This window comes from Schistocerca nitens, chromosome 4 (assembly GCF_023898315.1).
Source record: "Schistocerca nitens isolate TAMUIC-IGC-003100 chromosome 4, iqSchNite1.1, whole genome shotgun sequence".
Lineage (NCBI taxonomy): Eukaryota > Metazoa > Arthropoda > Insecta > Orthoptera > Acrididae > Schistocerca > Schistocerca nitens.
In genome coordinates this window covers 28,261,152-28,286,942 of record NC_064617.1, presented here as the reverse complement: position 1 = coordinate 28,286,942, position 25,791 = coordinate 28,261,152, and the positions used below count along the sequence as shown (strand labels likewise).

Below are 25,791 nucleotides of genomic sequence, written 5' to 3'. Positions count from 1 at the left end.
GCCAATAATGCTTTATGACCATTTTATTTCTTTCTTTGCTAGGTGCAAAGTTCGTAACTTCTTCCAATAAACTTTTGCACTTAATCCCCTAAAATGTATGTTTTAATTATGTGTATTCATACATTAATGAACTCAATATATTTTCAAAATCAGATGCAAATTTTCCACATACTCGATGTTCTGCACAATCTACCTAACTCATGCATGTAGGTATTACAAAACAACTCTCTCATAATATGCAGAAGTACGTAGGGTGTTCAATAAGTAATGCAACATGTGTTTTTTCGGCGAATTTTGAATTGAAAAAAAAAAAATGCGGAATTTGTTGTCGGACAGCGTGGTACATTCCTGCGTCAGTCACTGAGGTTTCCTGAAGCTCCGACTGCTGGTGGCGCCATAGGTAGCCTACAGAATGGCGTCCGTAATGCATTCCAAGCACACAGCTTATGTTGATTTTCTCGTGGTAGAAAACAAAACTATCGAAGATCTTCAGGAAGCTTTCACAATGTCTACGGGTACTTGGCAGTGAACAAATGCACGGCGAGTCTTTCATCCTAGCTGACTAACGGAAGACCACAAAGAGCAACAACGGACCAGATGTGCGGAATTTCTTGTACTTTATAATGCTGATGGTGACAATTGTTTATCGATCGTCGTCACAGCTGATGAACCGTGGGTTCGTCACTTCGAACTAGAAACAAAACGACAACATATGTGGTGGGGCCACACTGCCTTTTCACCGGTGAAAATGTTCCAAGCCAATCCTAAGTCAGTAAAGTCAAGGTTACGCTCTTCTGGGACTGAAAGGGTTATTTTGTTTGATTTCCATTCTCATGGTGCGACGATTAACTCTGAAGTGTACTGTGCCAAACCAGGAAATTGAAGAAACGACTTTAGCCTGTTGGTCGCCACAAGTATGGAAACGACCTTCTTTTCCACGACCACGCAAGACCTCACGCAAGTCTTCTCAACAGCTGTACAGGCCAAGTCTCACACCTTCTAATTTCGAACTATTTGGTCCAATGAATCTACTGAAACGTCATGTGATATATAGTGTGAAGTGTTATTACCAAACATGAATGTTGGTTTTTTTGTAGCTTATTGGTTTGTGATTAGAATAATATGAGTGAATCTAAATTGGCAATGACAATAAACAAGACTCAAGATGAAAGAGAGGGGGAAAGATGAGATGGACAGAGGGGTGGGAGAAAAATGGGAAGGAGGAGATGGACAGAGAGGGGGCAGGTGGAGGTGGAGAGAGAGAGGGGACTGTCAGAGACAGGGGAAGTAGGAGACTATGGGTAAAGAAAAGGGTAGGGTGAGATGGACGTGGTCAGGGGAGAGAAGGAGATTAGGATGTTTATCCAATTCCCATACATATTACAAGCCTTTGCTTTCTCTTTTATTTATTTTCTGTGTAAGCAGACTGAGCCAAAGTAAGGCGCAGCCAAGTACAGCTAGTAGACACACAAAATTTCTCAGGTCACGGGACACAATTCCAGGGTACCGTTCACTTTTAGTGTATTTTATTCGTGGTGATTATCATTTTAGTCCTCTGGCATGTGTCACAGCATTTCAACCGTTTGGTAATCTTTTTCAACACATTATCAAATACCGGTCAACTTGAGATTTCCTCAGATCATTTTTGGGGTGCACACTGAAAAATGTATAATTTCATTTTCAAGTTGGGGACTATATCACACATTCTAATTTTCCCTGCTAAGATCCATACTTCTACACACCATGCTTTTAAGAAAGTATAAAATTATATCTACCCTAAAAATTGATTTAAACTAATTTCAGAAACATCTCTGCTTACTGGTGCTGATGCTTGTGCATATGTATTAAATCTTATTCTTCTCATTTACATCTTTTGAGTACCATAATTCGTCTCGAAGCTTCGGTTTACATTATTTTCTGTACATAATTCCATTAAATTTTGCCATAACCTAGACAACACATTGGCCTCATAATTATCAATACGTCTTATTTAATAAAAGTCATAATTAAGCTACTACATGAGCAAAGTTCAATGAGACTGCAATGAGACAATCTAGAAAACAGACGGCAGAAATATTTTGCAAATATTAGAAGTTGTTGTACATATTATGACTACATTGTGTATCCACAAATAATTTCCAAGTTTCTTAAAACCAAGTACTACTGCAAAGCTTCTTTTTCCAAAATTTTGTATCACTTGTTCAAGGCCCTATCCATAACCGCAATTATTTTATATATTTTTTTCTTTGGAATTATTTATTCGTTGTAGGATCTCTACTCCCATATTGTAACAGCTGATTTTAGCACTCACAAGGAAAGCTTAAGATAATTCAGGACAGTACAACATGCTATTCTCTGCCAACATGTGTTTGGACCTAAAGGCTTACAGGCAATCATCCGTCTATATAAAAGCACAGTTTATTCGTACAAAAATATTCAAGTTAGGGTTACTGAAAGGCTTCCCATTTACACACTTTCCGCAAAACCACACAATCTTTAAACTAGTCTGCACTTTTTCCGTTTCTCAGGTGCTGGACCACTGTTAATATGTTTTTAATTTTTCAGGATCCTTACCAGTTCCACGAGTAGTTAAGATATATGGTAAATTTATTTTTTCCTTCTTGAGAAACACCATGTTCTCGGTTTTAATGTCATCGTTCCTGCTTCAACAGCTTCAAAAATTTAATTCAGTATTTTACAGTGATCACACCAAGTCAGCATAGTAGTTACAACATCATCTAAGGTCCAAGAACGAGAACGATATGTAAGGCATGTGTGACTACAGAAAGACATGTACTTAAACTGAATGGCATAGCTTCATAATGATAACACTTGAACGCAAAAAAAAAAAAAAAAAAAAAAAAAAAAAAAAAAAAAAAACTGTGCATTTAGAAGATATCAGGACCTGTGGCATTGCTTAGTGTATCACTGTCAAGTGGAGGTCATGGTGCGTATTATTAAATTTCTATAGCTTTACTCCCAGACACTGGACGAAGGATGTCTCTTCTTACTATACACCTCTCCTTGTTGTGACAAGCCAGCCCCATAATGATGCGCTCTGCAGCTATGCCACGGTGAGTACTGTGTGTCGAATCTTGGAAAGACGCTATCCACTGGTGTGTTTGATTGTCCTGTATGCCTTGTCATCTTCTGTAGCCACAGAGATATTACTCCTCATTAAAACCCCTGATTATATTGCAACATAAGTTTCCACAATCTTTCTGGAGATAACAAGGACCACTGTGTACACTCTGACTGTAGACGAAACTGTCTGTGTGATCAATTTTGGCTCTAGTGCACCATTACGAACACCTGTGCTAACCTCTTCTGATGACTTCAGGAGGGTCGGACTAGGTGATAGTTGAGCAGCAACACTTCTACCATCTTGTTGATAGCAAGGAGGATCCGAACATGTTACAGAGAAGTACAAGGTACTAAATGGTACCCAGAAAACAGACCTTGATTTCACAGATATACAAAAGCGTCTTCATAATCGATATCATTCACATTCTGTCACCAGAACTACTTTCCTAGTTTTAAATGCTTATCCCTTAATTACCTTTTGATATTGAATCCATGTCTGCTCTGAATGGGCCATATGCAGCTGGTATGTAGCTTTATGAGGACTTTATAAAAGTAATTCAGTTGTAAAAGGTGTGATGTGTCAGGTTGATGTTTTTTTGGTAATCTAAGGCTAGTTTGTCGCTGTGCGTCGTCTCTTTACATCCGTCTAGCGTATGTTTTCATTTCTGCACATGCTGTAAATTCAGAATCCATAATAATATTATTTTTTATCGTTGACAATATTTTTTTGTTTTTATTGACATTTGCTCCACCACCTGTGTTTTTATATACCTCCTGCTACCCCTTTGTATTCTGTTGAGTTCTTGCCTCACCTGTTCTTCCTACTCACTCTTCATTTTTTACCATATTGCCCACTTATTTTTAACTCTGCTATACCACCCCGTTGTATAACCAGCACCAATTTGTTCCCCATCTGCCCATGTATTATTAATATCTTCTATAAAATCGCATTTTAAACGACTCCAGTTTCTTCTTCTTCCTTTTCCATCTCATTAATATTATATCACCATCACCATACAGTTCTGTGCTCCAGACGTAAACGATCTGGAAACTTTTCCCCGTTTAAAGTCTATGTTTGATTGTGACAGAGCTGTTTCGCTGAGTGACGGCTTCATTTCCTTACATCGACGTACTTCTGATATTTTCTTTGTCTAGGCCAATCTTTTATAATGCTGCTTCCTAGGCGGACAAAGTGATTCCGTTGCTCTGCTACAGGGTCACCCCCAGTGCTACCTAGTGGGTTCTCCTGCTGCAGCTCTGCCCAGTTGAGTGAGTGTGCTCTCTGTCGCAGGTGATCCGGGGATTCCAGGGAGAGAAGGGCCACCCGGTCCTCCAGGCCCGACGCCGGAGCTGCCCATCCTCAACGAGGTTGCTCCAGGTAAGTGTGTTCACTTCGTTTATCGCCCCTGCAAACCTGTTTCTGTGCACTTACCCAGTCCAAAATCATTGTTGCTCTCAGGCATAGACGGATCGGGTACAACCGTTTGAACGGCTGCGCTACTTAATGGATATCAAAATCAGTGCGGCATTAAAAAAAAAAAAAAAATGGTTCAAATGGCTCTGAGCACTATGGGACTCAACTGCTGAGGTCATAAGTCCCCTAGAACTTAGAACTACTTAAACCTAACTAACCTAAGGACAACACACACATCCATGCCCGAGGCAGGATTCGAACCTGCGACCGTAGCGGTCGCGCGGTTCCAGACTGTAGCGGCAGAACCGCTCGGCCACCAAAGGCCGGCGGCATTTTCCACTTACGCTATTATGTATTTACGCTTTTTCTTTGTTTCACAATAAATTTCGGTTTTTCGAACCGAAATTAACCGGTGTTCGGACGTGTAGAGAAGCACACTACACGACCGCTAAGGACCAGGAACAGTATGGTCTGAAAGGAAATTCGAGCCATCCTATGATGTGGTCACGAGCATGTTCATCATTAACACTTTAGTGAATAAGGGTCCCTGTAAGATACCCCAGTTCTGCTGCACCCTCGGTGCCACTTGCATTACCATACGCATAAAAATGGCATTGTATTCACACTAAGAGATAACAATCGTTTGAGAGTATAAATTTAACTGTTGTTAATGTTTTGACAGTTAGCTGGTGCACCTAATGCGTCAACGTGCTGTGACCGAAGAACAGAAGTGAGGGTGCTGTAAGACTTTCAGATGTCTTTCTCCACCACCCCCTTCCCTCCCCCCCTTCCTGCCACCCTTTCTCTCTCTCTCTCTCTCTCTGTGTGTGTGTGTGTGTGTGTGTGTGTGTGTGTTGGTGGGGGCGGGGAGAGAGTATGTTCGTGTGCGTATAGCGAAGAAAGAGAACTAGTAAAAATAAAATTATTTAAATAAGTATCAAAATAGAAAATTCGACTATTCTAAAATTTACATTGGTATCCAGACTATGTACCTAATCCTACATGTCCGTGTGGAAACTGCAAATAGAATTGCTAATTTGTTTTTGATTAGTCGTAATCAGAGTACTAATAAAATTGTGGGATACAGTTTGGTATTTCAGTTTTGTAGGTTGATAAATGTACCTCATTCACATTTAAAATGACTAAAATTTTTCATTTCTTTCAGAATTTACTTATCTTTCTCTGCATTATGAAGGATTTATCGAAAATGTTTAGGGACATCAGTGTGCTGTGTATGACATGCATAGCGACTGCACGTCTATTATTTTCGTTAGCTGTAACGTGTTCTTTCAGTAGAATGCCGCAATTATTGCCGGTTTGTACAATGCATATCATGTTATAATCGTCTCTTACTGTAATTCTCCCGGCAGTTGTGGCCGACCGGTTCTAGGCGCTTCAGTCCGGAACCGCGCGACTGCTACTGTCGCAGGTTCGAATCCTGCCTCGGGCATGGATCTGTGTGATGTCCTTAGGATACTTAGGTTTAAGTAGTTCTACCTCAGATGTTAAGTCCCATAGTACTCAGAGCCATTTGAACCATTTTTTGTAATTCTCTTACTGTAATTCCTTTCACAATCTTCTGAAGCGTCTGTCACTGGCGTCTTCTGGTGGTGTCCTAACGATTTCTTCTTACTTTTTAAAATATCGTGTAATATTAGTCTTTTTCCGGCCACCCCTTGGTAATACTTATCCGTAATTGACACTTTCGTTCCAGCGTGTCTTCGCCATCTTCCTCCGTATCCACATCTCACTAACATTATTTCACCTTCTTGCACATAATTGCTCTTTGTATTACTAAGGAAGGAATAGCAATAACAATGACGTTCCTTTCATATGCTGAAACGTACATCTCGATGTTATACTGCATTACTGCTTCCATTTTCATACAGTGACGTGCAGTAGTCGCAAGAGGTTGCTAAGGCATAAGCGATTCAGATTTCGAAGAACCAGAAGAAGTAATTCAAAGTGTCTTTGGATATCAGAAGGAAAAGTGTGGCGTAGACCGTCAAGGCCTCTTTCCAATCATACGACGCACAATAGGGGCTACGGAAATATATTTTTTTATGTTACTGATACGTGTATCTTCAAATTCTTCGCTGTGCATCACAAGGTTAGTGTAACGAAGGAAAACCCTTCCACAACGACCTCAGGGCAAGACTTGCACACTAACAGCTGCGTAGTGCGCAGCTGCCTGAGTACTCGAACATTGGCCACTAAGCCTCTGAGACTTCCGGCAAAAACATGAGCTCATTTCCCGATGCACATAATCCCAACTGAGACAAAAAAAGGCACAAAAACGTCTGTTGTGTGTTAGTAAAGAGGAAAAAAAGTGAAGGTGCACTGCAGTGTCAAAAGTGTGGTTTTCTCCACATTTAAGAGCTCTACCCAAAAATCATACTATGTCACATGTAAAACAATCATACTAGCTGACATATATTAAGTCTGATTTCGCAGTAACCAGCAGCAGAGATCGTAGTGACACATTAATTTTTTTGTTGTTGTAAAATTTCCCGAATCAGATAATGTGTCAATCTTTGAACGCGGTAACAACATTAATTTTCCATGATAGTATAAAGCCCTCTTTACCTATAACCATTTATATTAATTACTAATTTAGTCATTATACATCATTCATCTGAAAAAATAGGAGCACCTGTCTATGACAAAAGCTAGAACAACTACGTTGTATCATAATTTTTTTCAGTACTGCAGAGCTTCAAATAGTTCAAATGGCTCTGAGTACTATGGGACTTAACATCTGAGGTCATCAGTCCCCTAGAACTTAGTAAACCTAACTAACCTAAGGACATGAGACACATCCATGCTCGAGGCAGGATTCGAACATGCCACCGTAGCGGTCGCGCTGGTCCAGACTGAAGCGCCTAGAACAGCTCGACCACACCAGCCGGCTACACAGCCATTTATCAAATTTTAAAATGGACAATATTAATAAGCACAGCTGGCCTCAGAACTAGTTTTAGAATACACACTCTGCAGCACAAATAAAAGGTCACGTTTTTAAGCCCTCTAAAGTGACTCCCGTTGAGATGTTTCAAAATTGTCTCAAAGGAAGCCACCGTCTTGTGTAATGAATCAGAAGCGTTGCACCCTGCGACGTCTCCCTTGGGCTCGGACACGCCTTAGACAGCGGATGTCGACACATGCGAGAAAAAGGCCAGAGCTCAGAAGTTCATATGAAATGTAAGGTGGGTTAATGGCGCTTCATTGGCTCAAGCCTTCAGCTTCAGTGTTGCCCAACATCGCGTTGGACGACTTAGACGATGGGAAGGTGGTCGAACCCGCCTATTGTCGACATGTAACTCCGTCTTTTGACACCTCTGCAATGGAAATCAGTACCTCGATGTCCAGCACTGAAATCTTACGGGTGGCAGAAAGAAACATTTCAGACGTACTCCCGCTCAGAACTGACACGAAAAGGCTTCGAGAGATGGCATAACGGGCATCACTGAAACCACTCATTCCTTTAGAGCGTCGATTTCCACCTGTCTCAAGTTCTAAACTGACAGTTCGCAATGTCATGAGCAGTTAGAATATGTTTACGGCAACGCTCGACACCGCAGACATCGCCCCATCCCTTCCTTAAGCACACTGCGGTGCCACAAAAAAATTAACCACGATATGACCCCTTTATGCGTCGTGCGATGGCAAGTTTTACTGTGCAATACAGGAAGGAACCACTCAGTGCCGTTCAAAACCATTCAACGAAATCCGAAAGTAATTCAAGGCAGCAAAAAGAGTGGTTATTCACTTTCAGGCCTCTTCTTCGTGCCCTCCTGTGGTGTGGTCACAGGCATATTCATCATTGGCACTTAAGCAATACTCGTATGCCGAATGGTCCCTCTACAGAATCCCAGTTCAGCCGCACTCTCGGTGCCACTTGCAGGCCTTGTACCTGCACAGAGCCTCTGACACCCAGTCAACTGCGTGGTGCTTCGCATCTGCTCTCTCGCGTGCATGCAGAATCTAAGGGTTGTCGAAATGGTTGCCTGCCCTGAGGCACTACAACAGCAAGAGAGCCCCTCTCAACTGAATGTGTGTTAGTGTCTCTGTACCGATGTATTTTCGAAGCGGTCAAAAAATGTGCCATAGTGTCACTGAGGGTGCTGCCGAATTGAGAAGCTCTTATAGGGTCCCTCTGTTATTTTATTCAAGTACCGGTCATTGTTTCACCACAGTACGATCAAGCGACAGAAGGGCATAAACACTCTTTGCTGTTTCGGTTTGGGTTCCAATTTCGTCACAATAGTGTGTTTTTGAAGAGGATTCGCCTTGAGCAAAACATAATTTCGTACTTTTTTTTACTTCTTATTTTCCTTTTTATTCCCTGGACATGTTTCGCTGAAGTTACGGCATCATCAGTGGATTTTTATGTTATCTTCTTGTTACCGATTTCGTGGATTTTATGTAATTGGATGTAGTTGCTTCGTCTCACAGTTTGTCATGTTTTCCGGTTTCTCATTTTCTTCACTGTGGAGGTCTGCACCAAGTAACGTTTTCTTATCACTGTTTACAAACAAGGTTGTTGAACAGTTACACGAGAAGCTACTTATTGCAGGCCTTTGCCTGCCATTTGGTGACATTAGATCCCACTGTGACGTCGTTAACCTACGTTACGCCTCACTTGAACTTCTGAGCTCTGGTCTTTACTTCTGCAAGCGTCGACACCTTGCTGTATGAAGCGTCGTCGACTGATTGGTGACGCCACAGGACGGCACGCGTTTGCACCATTACAGACGAAGGATGTACATAACTTCGAGCCAAATTTCAAACTCCTGCGCCGCAATTAGAAACAGTTACAGGGTTTCAAAAAAAAAAAAGAGACCCCTTAATTGTGTTGCGTAATGTAGAAGAAAATTGTAATTCGACTGTGAGTGTAATTTCCAATATAAACGAAACCATACAGTGGTCTGCAATATCAGTGCTTCAGTGAAGCTAAAATGTTTGTGCTGTAAACATAAGTGTAGAAAACGAGTTACAAGCTACTGGGTGAAAGGCAGCTCCACAGATCAAATTGTAGCCGACAAAGTGCAGAATTAGTGAAAAGTATCTGTATTATGGCAACTGAAGGTGGGAGAGAATCTGACATGCCCCTTGAAATAACTAAAGCTATATTAAAAATGGTTGCTTAATGTAATTCATCAAATGACAGAAACCAATACTTCCAAATAGGCAGGAGAAATAGTTTGTGCAGTGGAGACGGTAATGAGCTCGGCAGGTCACGCTGCACATAACAACAATTTGCCTGTAAGAGTAAATTGTGCGTTAGATGAACTCTGTATACTTCTAAAGACATGTATGTAATTGCTATATAAGCAGTAGTCAAAAGCCGGCCGGAGTGGCCGTGCGGTTCTAGGCGCTACAGTCTGTAGACGAGCGTTCGCTACGGTCGCAGGTTCGAATCCTGCCTCGGGCATGGATGTGTGTGATGTCCTTAGGTTAGTTAGGTTTAATTAGTTCTAAGTTCTAGGCGACTGATGACCTCAGAAGTTAAGTCGTATAGTGCTCAGAGGCATCTGAACCAGTAGTCAAAAGAAAACGAGGCGGAAAGAAATAAGTGAAGTGTTTATTGTAAATAGTCTTCACGGGTTTGCTGCCGGATGACATTGTGGAAATTCCACTATATTTCCCTGAAGCAGCTATCATACATCTTCGGCTGGTTCAACCTTTCTGGTAGCTAGGCACGATTGATCTGGTCGTACCTACCCACCAGCAAAGTTGAACCAGCTGAAGATGTCGGACAGTTGCTCCGACTAAATATTATGGAAATTGCACAACGTCATCCGGCGGCAAACCCGTCAAGACTATTTACAACAGATCAGCCGGGAAAGCTTGAAGAGTCAAAACTGTTAGTTATTCCAAAAGTTGCCGTCACAACAGTTATACATTTCTTCCAGTGTGAGACAAGACGGTCAGTGCCTTGGTGGAAAACTGTTTGCGTTGGCCTTCGGAACCACGATTATACCCTGGCGTGCATCTCGTCATCCGAAGCAAATCGACGGCCACGAATATCTTCCTTCAGGCCTCCAAAAATATTTTGCCGAGCTTTCTACAGAAATTTCTCTGGGAAAGCCTTTCACATCCTCCACATATTTACGGTCTCTAGTTATGCAATTTCCATATTAATTCATTAAATTCCGGGCATGCAGCCGCGCAAATAAAATTTTCTCTACTGATATTTCGGCCGCGTATCGTCCGGTCATCTTTAGAGCGAGTTACAAGACTGACGAGAAGGTGCCAAGCGCGGCCTTCTATGCTCCACCACGGCGGTACTGCGCATGCGGGTCACAGATGCTGGTCGACGGCAGAGACATACGCTTACACATGCGCCGCTGTGGCGAAGGCGTACGGACATTCGATTTGCTTATCGATGTTTGATCGGCGGCGGTGACACGATGACGACTTCTCTGCAATTTAACTACTCCAAGAGCCGGATTCCATGCTTTGTCCAAATTAAAACCATTATCTCTGTTTATTAAATTGTTGGCTAATCGAATTTCTATAGCTTCCTTGAATACAGATTCCCAAAAAGAAGAGGTGGATGTTAAAATCTTCACATCATTGTAATTCATGGAATGACCCGTATCAATACAATGTTCGGCCACAGCTGACTTGTCTGGTTGTAATAAGCGTGTGTATCTTCGGTGCTCCACACACCTCTCATGAACGGTGCGTGTTGTTTGACCTATGCATGACTGCTCACAATTTCCGCAAGGAATCTGGTAGACACCCGCCTTACGAAGCAGTAAATCGTTCTTCACACAGCCGAGTAAAGCCGCAATCTTCGTGGGGGGCCGGAAGATCACCTTAACACAGTGTTTCTCAAGAATACGGCCTATCTTTGAAGAAAGAGCACCCACATAGGGCAGAAACGCCCTAGATCTGAAGAAAGTACTATCTTCTTCCCCATCACATACCTGCTTTTTAGGTTTTGCATCGAATGCTCTACGAATTTGTTGCGGAGAATATCCATTCGATTTAAAAATGCTCTTGAGGTATGTTAGCTCTCCTTGTGAATTGTCTTCATCGGATATACAGTGCGCCCGTGCACTAAGGTCTTAAGGACACCCATGGTCTGAGAAGGGTGATGGCAGCTACTGGCATGAAGATATAGATTTGTGTGCGTTGGTTTCCGATATACGGCATGCCCTAATGTGCCATCACTTTTACGGCGAACGACAAGATCCAGAAAGGGGAGGCAGCCGTCTTTTTCTATTTCCATAGTAAATTTAATGCTAGCATGGATGGAATTCAAATGCTCAAGAAATCGATGTAATTCATCCATACCATGGGGCCATACCACGAATGTGTCGTCCACGTACCTCCAGAAGACCGTAGGTTTAAAACATGCTGAGTCCAGTGCCTTGTCCCCGAAGTCTTCCATGAATAAATTAGCTACCAGAGGGGCAGGAAACTATCACTCCTGCCGTTATGTAGACAGGAGAGACACCACCAGCAGTCGACCAATGGTGTAAACGTCCAGATGACCCCTACCTCGGGTTGAAACCGGTTGGCGGTATAATAAAAATAAATGCTATTAGGACTGTTTTTGAATAGTTGATAAATCATACTAATCTCTGCTTCAACCCCACAACCATGTTTTCCAAAAACCTTCTTCATTATGTCGATTGGAGGGCGCGAATGCGTCGTCTTTCAGAGGAACAGCTCCTTGACAATTGTACCGCGGGACGGAGACAAGTTGGCGGCAGCTCAATTATGCTCTGGGGAACGTCTTTCCCTACAGCAGTGGCAAATTTCGACGAGATATTGCTCCATGTCACAAGGCCATAAGTGTGATGATGTGGTTCGAGGAACACAGTGGAGATTCCCAGTTGGTGTGCTGACCGCACAGTTTGCCACATCTGAACCCGATCGAACATCTAGGATGTGATTGAACGTGACTTCAGAACTCATCGACCCTCCCCCCGCCCCCCCCCCCCCCCCGCCCCCCACCTTCCCTGCCCGGCTTTTGTGGGAATTAGGTGCAGATGTGCCAACTCCCTCTAGCGACCTACCAGGGCCTCATTGCTCCCATGCCACGACGCGTTGCCGCTGTTATTCGTGGCAAAGGTGGACATACAGTCTATTAGGTACGTGGTCATATTGATCTGGCTGATCATTACATCTTGGACATGTTTTTTGTTCACTGATACTACGTCTACCTATCTAGCGTTCCCAAATCAAGTGTAGGTACGAGCGACTTTCCTGATCGCAGGATTAACGAAGATTTAAACCGTTATGAGGAAACGCAGCAGTGTAAATCAGAATCTAAGTTCCCCCGTCACATCAGGCGTAATTGATATTGTTCCACTCTGATAGCTATAAAAAATCTCGCTTTACACGCTTTATTACTCACGGTCTATGACTGATGAACTGTATGGGATAGTCTTGGTTATCTAAATAATGTACTAGCTTCGTACGTCAGTACGCTGTAAATTGCACAACGCCACCGAATGATAGCGAAATCTGTACACCAAAGGCAGTACAGCGGATTTGTATCTTGTTATTACAACTCAGAGAAATCTCAAGTCTTCATTTTTCAAACAGGATGACAAAGATAACGAAGAGGACATTTGTGATCCGTTCCCAATCAGTCAGAACGGTGCAGACACCGGTAACGTTCTCTACATCATATTACCTCTTGTGCAGATTTTTACACGAAGAAAAAAAAACTCTTATATTTCCATTCTCGCAAGGAGAGGAGCCGTAGCGGCAGAGTTGTCTGCTAGGAGTCTGTTTCTGCTGCGCATTGGTCTGATTCAGTTAGTGATACACATCCATGTGGAACTGCCAAATTCGTCGGAGTACCTGTTATGGTAAATACTGTTTTACCTGTTTTTGTTGCGTGTCGTTCACATTCTGAAGAGAGCTGTCCTTTTGGAAAATCATGGAAGGCGAGATCTGGTGAATATCGTATCGGAGAACTGTGTAGTAATGAATTTGGCTCAAAATTGTCACCTTCTCGGCGTTGTTTGGCAGCGATCGCCGTTCTCCAGGCTGTTTTTCCAGTTCATGCATACAGTAGCCGTGGTTGACTGTGGTACACTTGCGACGAAGTTTATACTGGACTGTACGTTCCATTAAAAGACATACAGGACAATATAATTTTCACGTTTACTTGAACCAGGATTCCGGAGTGGCCGAGCGGTTCTAGGCGCTACAGTCTGTATCCGCGCGATCGCTACCGTCGCAGGTTCGAATCCTGCCTCGGGCATGGATGTGTGTGATGTCCTTAGGTTAGTTATGTTTAAGTAGTTCTAAGTTCTAGGGGACTGATGACCTCAGCAGTTAAGTCCCGTAGTGCTCAGAGCCATTTGAACCATTTTGAACAAGGGTTGTTTGCTTGATTGTGGTCATGAAACAGTCTTCCAATGGAAAGACTATTACTTAGTTTCTGGAGCATATCCGTAATTCCAGGAATCGTAGATATAAAATTTTTTTGATACAAACTGTATCTTGGCACATTATTCCGTCAGATCAATAACGCTTCGTTCGTCGAATATGTTTAAATAATGTTTACGAAACATTGTCAGCAGTACGCGTACAACAAAATTTAACAAATATCATTAGCATTTAAAATTCCTTGAAGGATAAAATCAGGTTTTGCTGAATGCAAGATATGAATTGTACCAGTGCGTCACTGGAATTTCTGTCAAATAAAAGGCAGACTAGAACCTCACGTTGTCTTTGGCAATGAAGGAGTATTTCAGCACGAGACGTAGCTGGCACACACACACACACACACACACACACACACAGTGACAGTAGTGATGGCGCACCAAGCAGTCGAACAGCAAATAGTGCTGCATATAATTTGGTGATAAAAGAGAAAATGCATGCACTATCCGGTCTCGCGGGCAATAGGAATATGAAACGACTTGTCCCTTATAGCGAAATATGCTGTGCTCTACACCGTTTTCGGAGTTAGATCAGTTTCGACGACTTCTGGATACAAAATGTAAACTAGAAAGTCCACGCTGAAGGACTCTTTGAGAAGCTCACAGAACGAGCAAAGAAACGAACTAACGCACTCACATATACACATGCAGACATGCGAACACCAGGTAATTGAAGCGCAAATAGTATGGCATGAGAAATTCCATTGAAAAGACGGGGAGCAGATGTAGCTGAACACGAAGTCACAAGATGAGTAGGAGAGGAGAGCGACTGCTTCGTTGCACCAACTACGCTGTGTAGTGCTGAGTCAGGGAACTGATTCCTTATTTCGTTTTCAGAGAAATGATTCACAAATCCCTTTTTTATCCTATTCACGATGCGCCCATACATCATTCACGTATTATTATATCTTACATATTGCTGTAGAAGTCAGTTAAGTGTAATGTACCTGCTTTTGTATGGTGGGTTGATTTGCGAGAGGGAACCAGACAGCCAGGTCATCGGTTCCATCGGATTAGGGAAGGATGGGGAAGGGATTAGGCCGTGCCCTTTTCAAAGGAAGCATCCCGGTATTTACCTAAAGCGATTTACGGAAATCACGGAAAACCTAAATCAGGATGGCCGGAGGTTTGAATCGTCGTCCTACCCTGCTTTTGTATGATTTTCGTTAAACATTATAAGTAAAGAATGAAGGCAAAAACCAGGTTTTACGTATTTTAGCTCTCGTAAAATATTTAGTGTTTCCAAAGAGTTCTGTCACCAAGAAGTTTCGCTGTTGAAGATTTTCACTGTTGGTTCGTTCTGTCTCGCCATATTTGACCCCCTAAGCCTCCTAGCTCTTCCTGCTTACTCTCAAACTCCATGTCCCTTCAAGACTAGAAATTTCTTGCTGTTGAAGATTCGCATATCGCGAAGTTATAGTTCGTTAACAGGATCAGAATTCCTGGCGAAGAGCCAAATTCACTTCGATATTATTTATTTATATTCCTTACAACCGAGAAAACTTCACCTTCCAATCTGCCGTCACATTTGAATAAACTTCCCAGCTCGCATATACTGCTTCGACCGTGGATCCCAAATGTATAAAGTGTCCATAAAACTGCAGGAGGAACTTTGCGCGCGTACAGATCGCAACGTTCACCCACAACTGCTGCTAGAAACGAACTTGCAGATTGTTTCAAATTTTGTATTTTTGTGGATCCACGGCCTCTAGATGTTTAATAAACGTACGACTGGTTCGCTGCACAAACTTCACTGTGTACTGGTGAGCCTGGGAACTGAATCTTTATTCCTTTTTCGGAGGAATGATGCCTACATCCCTTTTCTACACTATTCTCGATGCGTCTGTACTCCAGACACGTATTATTATGTCTGTCTGTCACGTGATTTTTGTTTAATTGTTCGATTAGCTAATTTCGACTGCTTGTCATTGTGAAGCACCTGCAAAACGATCATGAGAAAGCACTACATTGTCTACATACAGCGCCATGTACAAATAACTCTTTGCACACCCCATATTACTCGTTTTCACACCTGGCTAGATTCTATTGCTTACAAACCCCCGTCCACTTACACTTGCACGGCGGTAGCTGAGCCGGCGGTCATTTTGAACACAACCTGTGATGGTCAGGTGTCTCGTTACTGGTCAGAATCCACATAGCTCGTGCACACACTTGTGCTGTTCTTTAGTGTGTGCTACCACTGTTATTATACAAGCGTCAATGAGCGAACTTTTCAAAATACGATGTCTAGTAAATGATTCTCATTAGAATCCTTCAGCAAACACCACTGACCTTCCAGTTTACCATATTTTTAATTTGTTAGTGACAATAGTCATTGTCCCATTTAAAAAGTGTATGTTTGCACAAAAAATACAATTTCTAAGTATTATTACAGTCTGTTGATTGGCTAACGATACGAGACCCTGACTAACAATCCATTTTGTGAAAATCGCACATCAATAGCATTTTCAAATGGTTCAAATGGCTCTGAGCACTATGGGACTCAACTGCTGAGGTTATTAGTCCCCTAGAACTTGGAACTAGTTAAACCTAACTAACCTAAGGACATCACAAACATCCATGCCCGAGGCAGGATTCGAACCTGCGACCGTAGCGGTCTTGCGGTTCCAGACTGCAGCGCCTTTAACCGCACGGCCACTTCGGCCGGCTATAGCATTTTCAATTTCCACAATATTTACAGTGCAAATTTTAAGTGATTCACACCGTATATGAACATGTGTTACGAACAGGATTATCGAGAGAGGATACGGGTGAAAGAGGGTGATAACGAAATGAGAGAGTGATATGGTGGCATACTTCATGCGTTTTAACGTTATTCTGTACGTGGAATGGTGGTAGCATGGCATGGAAAAATGGAAATGAGCGTTTGGCGTCATTGGTGCAGGCCTTACTACATTCGAGGCCACACTGGGCGACCTGCGCACCAGATGGGGATGAAATGATGTTGAAGACAACACAACACCCAGTCCCTGAGCGGAGAAGATCCCCGACTCAGCCGGGAATCGAACCCGGGTCCGTAGGACGGCAATTCGCCACGCTGACCACTCAGCTGTCGGAGCGGACAGAGCATGGCATTAGTGACCGGGAGATCCCGTCTACATTTGTTCGGCTGTCTCATGCAGGTCTTTCTATTTGACGCTACATCGTGGAAACGAAATGAAATGAAGAGGAGAGAACACGAACACCCAGTTCCAGAGTGATGATAATCTGCGATGCGGCCAGAAATCGAACCCTCCACCCCGCGACGCTAACCTTTAGAACACGAGCTGTTGCCAACGGCGCTTCTTATGCATTTACTCAGTCAAGATTCACTGTGACATCTCACTAATATGGCTTTCTGCCATATTATTATTGCCATGAAATTTCTTCAATAATAAGCAGTAGTCCTGTATCTGAAACTGTGATTATAAATGTATATTGGCTACTAGTATCAGCTGTTGTGAAGAATATCACTGATTAAAATGAAATATAGCTTAACGGTTGGAGGTAATGTCAGGTTAAAATTACATGTTAAGAGTGCCATGCGCCATACTTTCAGCAGTGAATGATATAACGCCATTGGCACACAAAGATTTCCAATAAAGTGAAACCGTACGATTAATTTCGTTGGACATCCTCGTATATCGCGACGTGCTTACTGAAGGACAGAACGATGCCAGAGCAGAAAACATGTTTTTGAGTGTACGAGATGACATGTTAGATGTGGCTCGAGATGTGCAGCACGGTGGAGCAGTAAATGGTGTGGGCTTCAGTACTGCTCCCAGACAGTGGGGAGGACTTGAAGCATTCGCTGCACAGCGTGGTATGCCCGCATTCGCGTTTACGTTGTTGTTGTTGTACATAGGCAGATCCGAGCGTGACCATTGTTACCCTTGTTGTTGGAGCTGTAGAGAGTAGACCATGTATGTATGTATGTATTGGACCAGAGACCTAGAAACGACCTAGAAGCTTCGACCCACCACAGCCGTCAGTGGTTCACAACCCCACAACAGGCCACAGCAGTCCACCCACCCACCGCCGCGCCATTCTGAACCCAGGGTTATTGTGGGGTTCGGCTCCCGGGGGATCCCCTAGGAGCTTCTCATACTAGACGTGTATAACCCCAAATGTTTGTGTGGTAGAATAATTATGGTGGACGCGTACGTGGAAACGGTGTTTGCGCAGCAGTCGCTGATAGTGTAACTGAGGCGGGATAAGGGGAACCAGCCTGCATTCGCCGAGGTAGATGGAAAACCGCCTAAAAAACCATCAACAGGCTGGCCGGCACACCGGACCTCGGGACTGATCCGCCGCTCGGGAAGCAGCGCGTTAGACCGCGCGGCTAGCCGGGCAGGCTTAGAGAGTAGACCATATTCTAATACAGATCTGGATTGAACAGGTTCTTGCGTTGGTGTGCCGTAAGAGTGTCGATATCTCTGCAGGGCCGCTTACTCTAGCAGATGGGTTGACTGTGATAAGTGTGTGACATGAAAAACATCAAAAGCATTGGTATGGAACGCGTTGCTAATTTTGTGTTCGCCTTCTACGCCGATGTCGGAAAGGCATCCAGGTCACGACATGCAGACCTTCTCCATTCGCAGCAGCAACGATAGGTACCTTTCTGCCACTGCATCAGTAACGGCTTACAGTTGTGTACAGGAAACTTTTGCAATACGACGCAACAATATGTTACTGTGTTCTGAGGCTACTGTATACTTGCACTGTAGCCGCTGTGCAGTCTGTGGGCGCAGTCGTTCACTGGCAGCATTGGTTTGAAGTGATTCCTATGGCATAGTGGTTACGAAGTGAGACTCGGGCAGTTTTGCGATACAACTTCGCACGTGGTTTAAGCATAGACCAGTGCTTTGAAGAAATTACTCTTGCGCTCAGTGATACGTGTCCACATCGTACAACTATTTTTAGGGGGTACAGACAATACCGAAGAGGAAATTTTGCTCTGGAAGACGCTGAGAGGACGAGAAAGCTACGATCATCAGTTACGCAGGAAAACATTGATGCTGTGAGGAAAATTCTAGCCAAAGACAGGCGAGTGAGCTATAAGCAAATAAGGGATGCCTTAGGGCTAAAAGCACCAGCAATTAGTTCGATTCTGTATGGTCCTTTGAAATTAAAGAAACTTTGTTGTCTCTGGGTGCTGCATAGACTGACGGAAGACCAGATGATGAGACGCGTGACTTTTTTCAGGGAGATGTTAAAGAAGTTTTCTAAAGGACAATCTGAGTACGTCAACAACATAGTGACAGGTGACGAAACTTGGCTGTACGTTATGACGTGTCGAGCAAGGCTCAAAAGAAATTTTGTGTCTTTGAGGGTGACGACACACCCGTAGCTGTCAGAAAATCCCGATCGGTAAAGAAGAAAAGATAGCTGTTGTGTTTTTTTTTTTTTTTCTTTATCGAGTGGAATCCTGGAGTTTGTGATTTTAGACACACAGAAGACAGTCACAGCTATATGGTAGACCGAGCAGTGTCTTCCCGAAGTCATCCAAACTTTGAGGAACCTGCGACCGAACTCAAGAACGGACACTTGTTTCCTCCACGACGACAATGCTCCAACTCACCGGGCCAAATATTTGCAGGGTAGAGGACTGAAACTTCTTGAGAACCCTCGTTACGGTCCAGTCCTTTCTCCCTGTGACTCTGCACTGTTCCCGCGCGTGAAAAGGAAGCTGAAGGAAGTGATGAGTATCTCCTGAGTGCCTGGGACAACGAGTGTGCCTCACTCCCTACAGAAACTTGGGAGAACTGGTTTAGGGATTGGTTTCAGAGCATGGACAGGTGTATTCAATATGGCGGAAATTACTTGGAAACAATTCAATAAATAAAGCTTATTGCAAAATGTTCTTAGTATCCTTTGCTGTGCTGGTACTGCGAACGGCTGAAAGCAAGGGGAAATTACAGCCGTAATTTTCCCCGAGGGCATGCAGCTTTACTGTATGGTTAAATGATGATTGCGTCCTCTTGGGTAAAATATTCCGGAGGTAAAATAGTCCCCCATTCGGATCTCCGGGCGGGGACTACTCAAGAGGACGTTGTTGTCAGGAGAAAGAAAACTGGCGTTCTACGGATCGGAGCGTGGAATGTCAGATCCCTTAATCGAGCAGGTAGGCTAGAAAATTTAAAAACGGAAAGGATAGGTTAAAGTTAGATATAGTGGCAATTACTGAGGAACAAGACTTTTGGTCAGGTGAATACCGTGTTATAAATACAAAATCAAATAGGGGTAATGCAGGAGTAGGTTTAATAATGAATAAAAAAAATAGGAGTGCGCGTAAGCTATTACAAACAGCATAGTGAACGCATTATTGTGGCCAAGATAGACACGAAGCCCACACCTACTACAGTAGTACAAGTTTATATGCCAACTAGCTCTGCAGATGATGAAGAAATTGATGAAATGTATGATGAGATAAATTATTCAGATAGTGAAGGGAGACGAAAATTTAATAGTCATGGGTGACTGGAATTCGAGTGCAGGAACAGGGAGAGAAGGAAACATAGTAGGTGAATATGGATTGGGGGTACGAAATGAAAGAGGAAGCCATCTGGTAGAATTTTGCACAGAGCATAACTTAATCATAGCTAACACTTGGTTCAAGAATCATAAAAGAAGGTTGTATAGATGGAAGAATCCCGGATATACTAAAAGGTATCAGATTATATAATGGTAAGAGAGAGATTTAGGAACCCGGTTTTAAATTGTAAGACATTTCCAGGGGCAGATGTGGACTCTGACCACCATCTTGTAAGGTGTCAGGCAAATCCAACACCTTCCATGAAAACCCTGACATGATAAGCAAATCCAGTAGTATGTCACATAGCTCCGAATAAATCGTGACATTAAATTAACCAAAGTAATACGAGTAACGAGTGAGCAAATGGAATACCACAGACTAAAACAAGAATGCCTAAATGCATGTCATACCTTCCCACCGTGAGACAGACGCAGTTCCGAGGGGAAAAACGAGAACAGAAGCTGAGAGCAGAACCGTGTTAAGCTAGAAGGCCCTACGATAAGAGACGGACACCCACGTCGCCAGCTAACCGCTAGGACCATCCCCCAGCCCATGTTAAAAGCTAGAGCCCTTCGAAGAACAGTATAGATCTTACGATAACACTAAAAGGGCCACCCAAGCCGCAAGTTTTAGCGTGAGACTTTTTCACGTCTCTGTTACGTCAAGACCACCCCCCATCCCATGTTAAAAGATAGAGCCCTCCAAAAGAACAGTATGGATGTTACGATAACACTAAAGGACCGTACCAGCTGCAAGTTTTAGCGTGAGACTTTTTCGCGTCTCTGTTACGTTGCAAACTTTAAAAACATTGCCCCACCACGAAAAGTATAACGTTTCTCATGGGATAGACAGAATCTTTGTAGGCGGAGCTTAAGGTTAACGTTGAGACCCTGATTGGTCAGATGAAAACACAGCCAGATAGTTTTTTTATAAACCAACTTCGGTAAATTGTAGTAAGGAGAAGTTAGGACAGAGTTGCTTCCGAGACGGCGAGGTGAGTGGAGCTGTGCTGGCCGCCGCCCCCTGACGAACACCGACAGGGTAATGAATGCACGCGATGCTGCATTTTTGAGCGCATAAGGCTTCACTCAGAACTGCAGAAGTCTCATCTGTTACATCCCCTTTTTTGCGTAATACTAGTGTCGATCATCAATTAAAGCTCATGGTGTTCACATTTGCCACTTGAAGTAAAAATCTGAAACGCGATGATTTTTCTGTTATATAGTTATTGAGAAGCCACATCAGCCACCGTAATTTACGACAAGTTAGATAAGTAATTAAAGATAATTGAGGGTCACTGTAGACCATTTTGATAGTTTTCTCTTTTGTGAAACTTAATTTAAACCTAGATTATAGATGTGATATGGCATAGGTCATCCTTCGATCCATTGTAGAACTTGAAAACCCATTCAGGGAATATTCGTTCACATTTTTGTTGAACGCAGTTGGTTTTTACCATCCTGTATTAAAACATTTCATTTTATCAATAGTGCAATTTATAAACAATGTTTTGTGACTAGAATAAAACTTCCAGTGGTAAACTTAACTGCTTTTTCGACGTTATTTTACCAGCTAACTAAAAATAGGAAAGCCTTGAACCCCTTCCACTAAATTTAGTTAGTATTAAGATTCTTCTACAGGGAGTGCAGTGGAGCTGACGCTGAAATCATTAAGTATTTGGTTATATCATCGCTAGTCTCACTGAACTCTTGTGAATTCTACATGTCATGTGTGGTCTGGCGTCTCCTTACCATCAACAGGTCCCAGGTTCAAACAAGTCAATTCCCTAAAAAACACGCTCAGAGCGTCGTTCCGCGAAAGTGGTAGGGAGACACGATATAGAACAAACAGACACCACGCAGAATGTTTAGAATCTATTGTTTATGAACTGCAGATTAAAATTGAAGAAACTGCAAAAAGGTGGAAATTAAAGGGGATGGTACCAGTGTAACCTGATTAAACCAGAGGTTGTGCAGAGTTTCACGGAGAGCATAGGGGAACAATTGACAGCAGTGGGTAGCTCTGAGGGATGAAGTAGTGAAGGCAGCAGAGGATCAAGTAGGTAAAAAGACGAGGGCTAGTAGAAATCCTTGGGTAACAGAAGAAATATTGAATTTAATTGATGAAATGAGGAAACATATAAACACAGTAAATGAAGCAGGCAAAAAGGAATACAAACGTCTCAAAAATGAGATCGACAGGAAGTGCAAAATGGCTAAGCAGGGATGGCTAGAGGACAAATGAAAGGATGTAGAGGCTTATCTCACTAGGGATAAGATAGATACAACCTACAGGAAAATTAAAGAGACCTTCGGAGAAAAGAAAACCACTTATATGAATATCAAGAGCTCAGATGGAAACCCAGTTCTAAGCAAAGAAGGGAAAGCAGAAAGGTGGAAGGAGTATATAGAGGGTCTATACAAGGGCTATCTACTTGAGGACAATATTATAGAAATGGAAGAGAATGTAGATGAAGATGAAATGGGAGATACGATACTGCGTGAACAGTTTGACAGAGCACTGAATGACCTGAGCCGAAACAAGGCCCCGGGAGTAGACAACATTCCATTAGGACTACTGACGGCCTTGGGAGACCCAGTCCTGACAAAACTCTACCATCTGGCGAGCAAGGCGAAGTACTCTCAGACTTCAAGAAGAATATAATAATTCCAATCCCAAAGAAAGCAGGTGTTGACAGATGTGAAGATTACCGAACTATCAGTTTAATAAGTTCAAATGGTTCAAATGGCACTGAGCACTATGGGACTTAACATCTGTGGTCATCAGTCCCCTAGAACTTACAACTACTTAAACCTAACTAACCTAAGGACATCACACACATCCATGCCCGAGGCGGGATTCGAACCTGCGACCGTAGCAGTCGCGCGGTTCCGGACTGAGCGCCTAGAACCGCTAGACCACCACGGCCGGCGTTTAATAAAGTCACAGCTGCAAAATACTAACGCGAATTCTTTACAGACGAATGGAAAAACTGGTAGAAGCCGACCTCGGGGAAGATCAGTTTGGATTCCGTAGAAATACTAGAACACGTGAGGCAATACTGACCCTACGACTTATCTTAGAAGAAAGATTAAGGAAAGGCAAACCTACATTTCTAGCATTTGTAGACTTAGAGAAAACTTTTGACAATGTTGACTAGAATACTCTCTTTCAAATTCTAAAGGTGGCAGGGGTAAAATACAGGAAGCGAAAGGCTATTTACAATTTGTACAGAAATCAGATGGCAGTTATAAGAGTCGAGGGGCAAGAAAAGGAAGCAGTGGTTGGGAGGGAGTGAGACAGGTTTGTAGCCTCTCCCCAATGTTATTCAATCTGTATATTGAGCAAGCAGTAAAGGAAACAAAAGAAAAATTCGGAGTAGGTATTAAAATCCATGGAGAAGAAATAAAAACTTTGATGTTCGCCAGTGACTTTGTAATTCTGTCAGAGACAGCAAAGGACTTGGAAGAGCAGTTGAACGGAATGGATAGTGTCTTGAAAGGAGGATATAAGATGAACATCAACAAAAGCAAAACGAGGATCATGGAATGTAGTCGAATTAAGTCGGGTGATGCTGAGGGAATTAGATTAGGAAATGAGACACTTAAAGTAGTAAAGGAGTTTTGCTATTTGGGGAGCAAAATAACTGATGATGGTCGAAGTAGAGAGGATATAAAATGTAGACTGGCAATGGCAAGGAAAGCGTTTCTGAAGAAGAGAAATTTGTTAACATCGAGTATAGATTTGTCAGGAAGTCGTTTCTGAAAGTATTTGGATGGAGTGTAGCCATGTGTGGAAGTGAAACATGGACAATGAATAGTTTGGACAGGAAGATAATAGAAGCTTTCGAAATGTGGTGCTACAGAAGAATGCTGAAGATTAGATGGGTAGATCACATAACCAATGAGGAGGTATTGAATAGAATTGGGGAGAAGAGGAGTTTGTGGCACAACTTGACGAGAAGAAGGGACCGGTTGGTAGGACATGTTCTGAGGCATCAAGGGATCACAAATTTAGCATTGGAGGGCAGCGTGGAGGGTAAAAATCGTAGAGGGAGACCAAGAGATGAATACACTAAGCAGATTCAGAAGGATGTAGGTTGCAGTAGGTTCTGGGAGATGAAAAAACTTACGCAGGATAGTGTAGCATGGAGAGCTGCATCAAACCAGTCTCAGGACTGAAGACCACAACAACAACAACATCCTTTGAACTTCATGATAGTCGCATCGTAACACCAGAATATCGTAGATGAGAAGAGTGAAGATGCAGAGAAGACATGGAAACTGAAAGAGAATTTAAGATTGCGAATTTTTTGTCTTCACCATTTAAGATACATGTACCTTGGTGCCGGTGCATACTCCTGTTACATCGGAGAGGGATCATACGTAAACCTCCCTGCGACTGTCGGAAGCAAAAGGATGGTTATCTAAACCACTTGCTGTTCTCCTGCAGTTTTTTCGAACCACAGCAGCACCGCTTACAGTCATATCTTGTGAAATTAAAGGTGCCTCTCCAACTAGTGCTTCATTCTTATTGTGTACGAAGAAAGTCAAATATAAAAATCTTTCTTTTATTTTATACGAGAGAGTAACGTGTGTATATCAAATTTTGTTATTATCTGTTTTCAGTTTCATTGTGTCTTGAAGATACTCATATGTGGAAGTCACTCTTTCACTTTGCACGAGACAGTAACGTGTGTTTATGACATTTCGTGACTATCTGTGATTGCTTGAAAACTAATTTCCGAGCCTATGCTTGCCAATAATTGGAGAATTCTTGTTATATTCTAATTTTTTCTACAATAGACATGTCAAAATTCCTTCGCTGTAAGTGTTCTACTTATGTTAACATTGAACGAAAATCTTAAATAATTTACGTTGGATATCCTCCACGTATCATTTTCTACGGGGCGGCCAAACTAAAATGTATTTCACTCAGCTTAAGATAGTCAACCGAACTTATATTAGGCGCAACAAGACCGTATTATGTAAGCTGTGCTGCCTACCTAAAGCTGCGTGAAATATTTTGCAAGTCAGTTTTATTTTGCGCATCCTGTATCTGTAGCAAGCTGTTGGCAGTGTGGTTCCATAAACCAAGCCAAAGACAAAGGTCATTGCCGTATATTTTGTTGTAAGAATGTCGACGACACTTACTCGTACACAACTAAGAGTGTTGGCGGTGTTCCAGCTCCAGGACAGAAGGGCGATCGTGGAGAGCCTGGACCAAAGGGCGCGCCTGGAGAACCCGGTCCCAAAGGCGACAGGGGCGATCCAGGGCGACCTGGAGTTCCGGGGGAGGACGGCGGTCCAGGACCGCAGGTAAGTTCAGGGCAAACTCATGCT

At 42.8% G+C, this 25,791-nt stretch overlaps 1 protein-coding gene across 1 annotated transcript in view; it reads left to right on the top strand.

Moving 5' to 3' along the window:
• Nucleotides 1–25,791, top strand: part of LOC126251399 (collagen alpha-1(III) chain-like) — a 409,906-nt gene that overhangs the window by 332,089 nt on the left and 52,026 nt on the right. The window contains exons 11-12 of the mRNA XM_049951802.1: nt 4,376–4,462; nt 25,637–25,767. Coding sequence (XP_049807759.1) covers nt 4,376–4,462; nt 25,637–25,767 — 218 coding nt within the window. The remainder of the gene's footprint in view (nt 1–4,375; nt 4,463–25,636; nt 25,768–25,791) is intronic.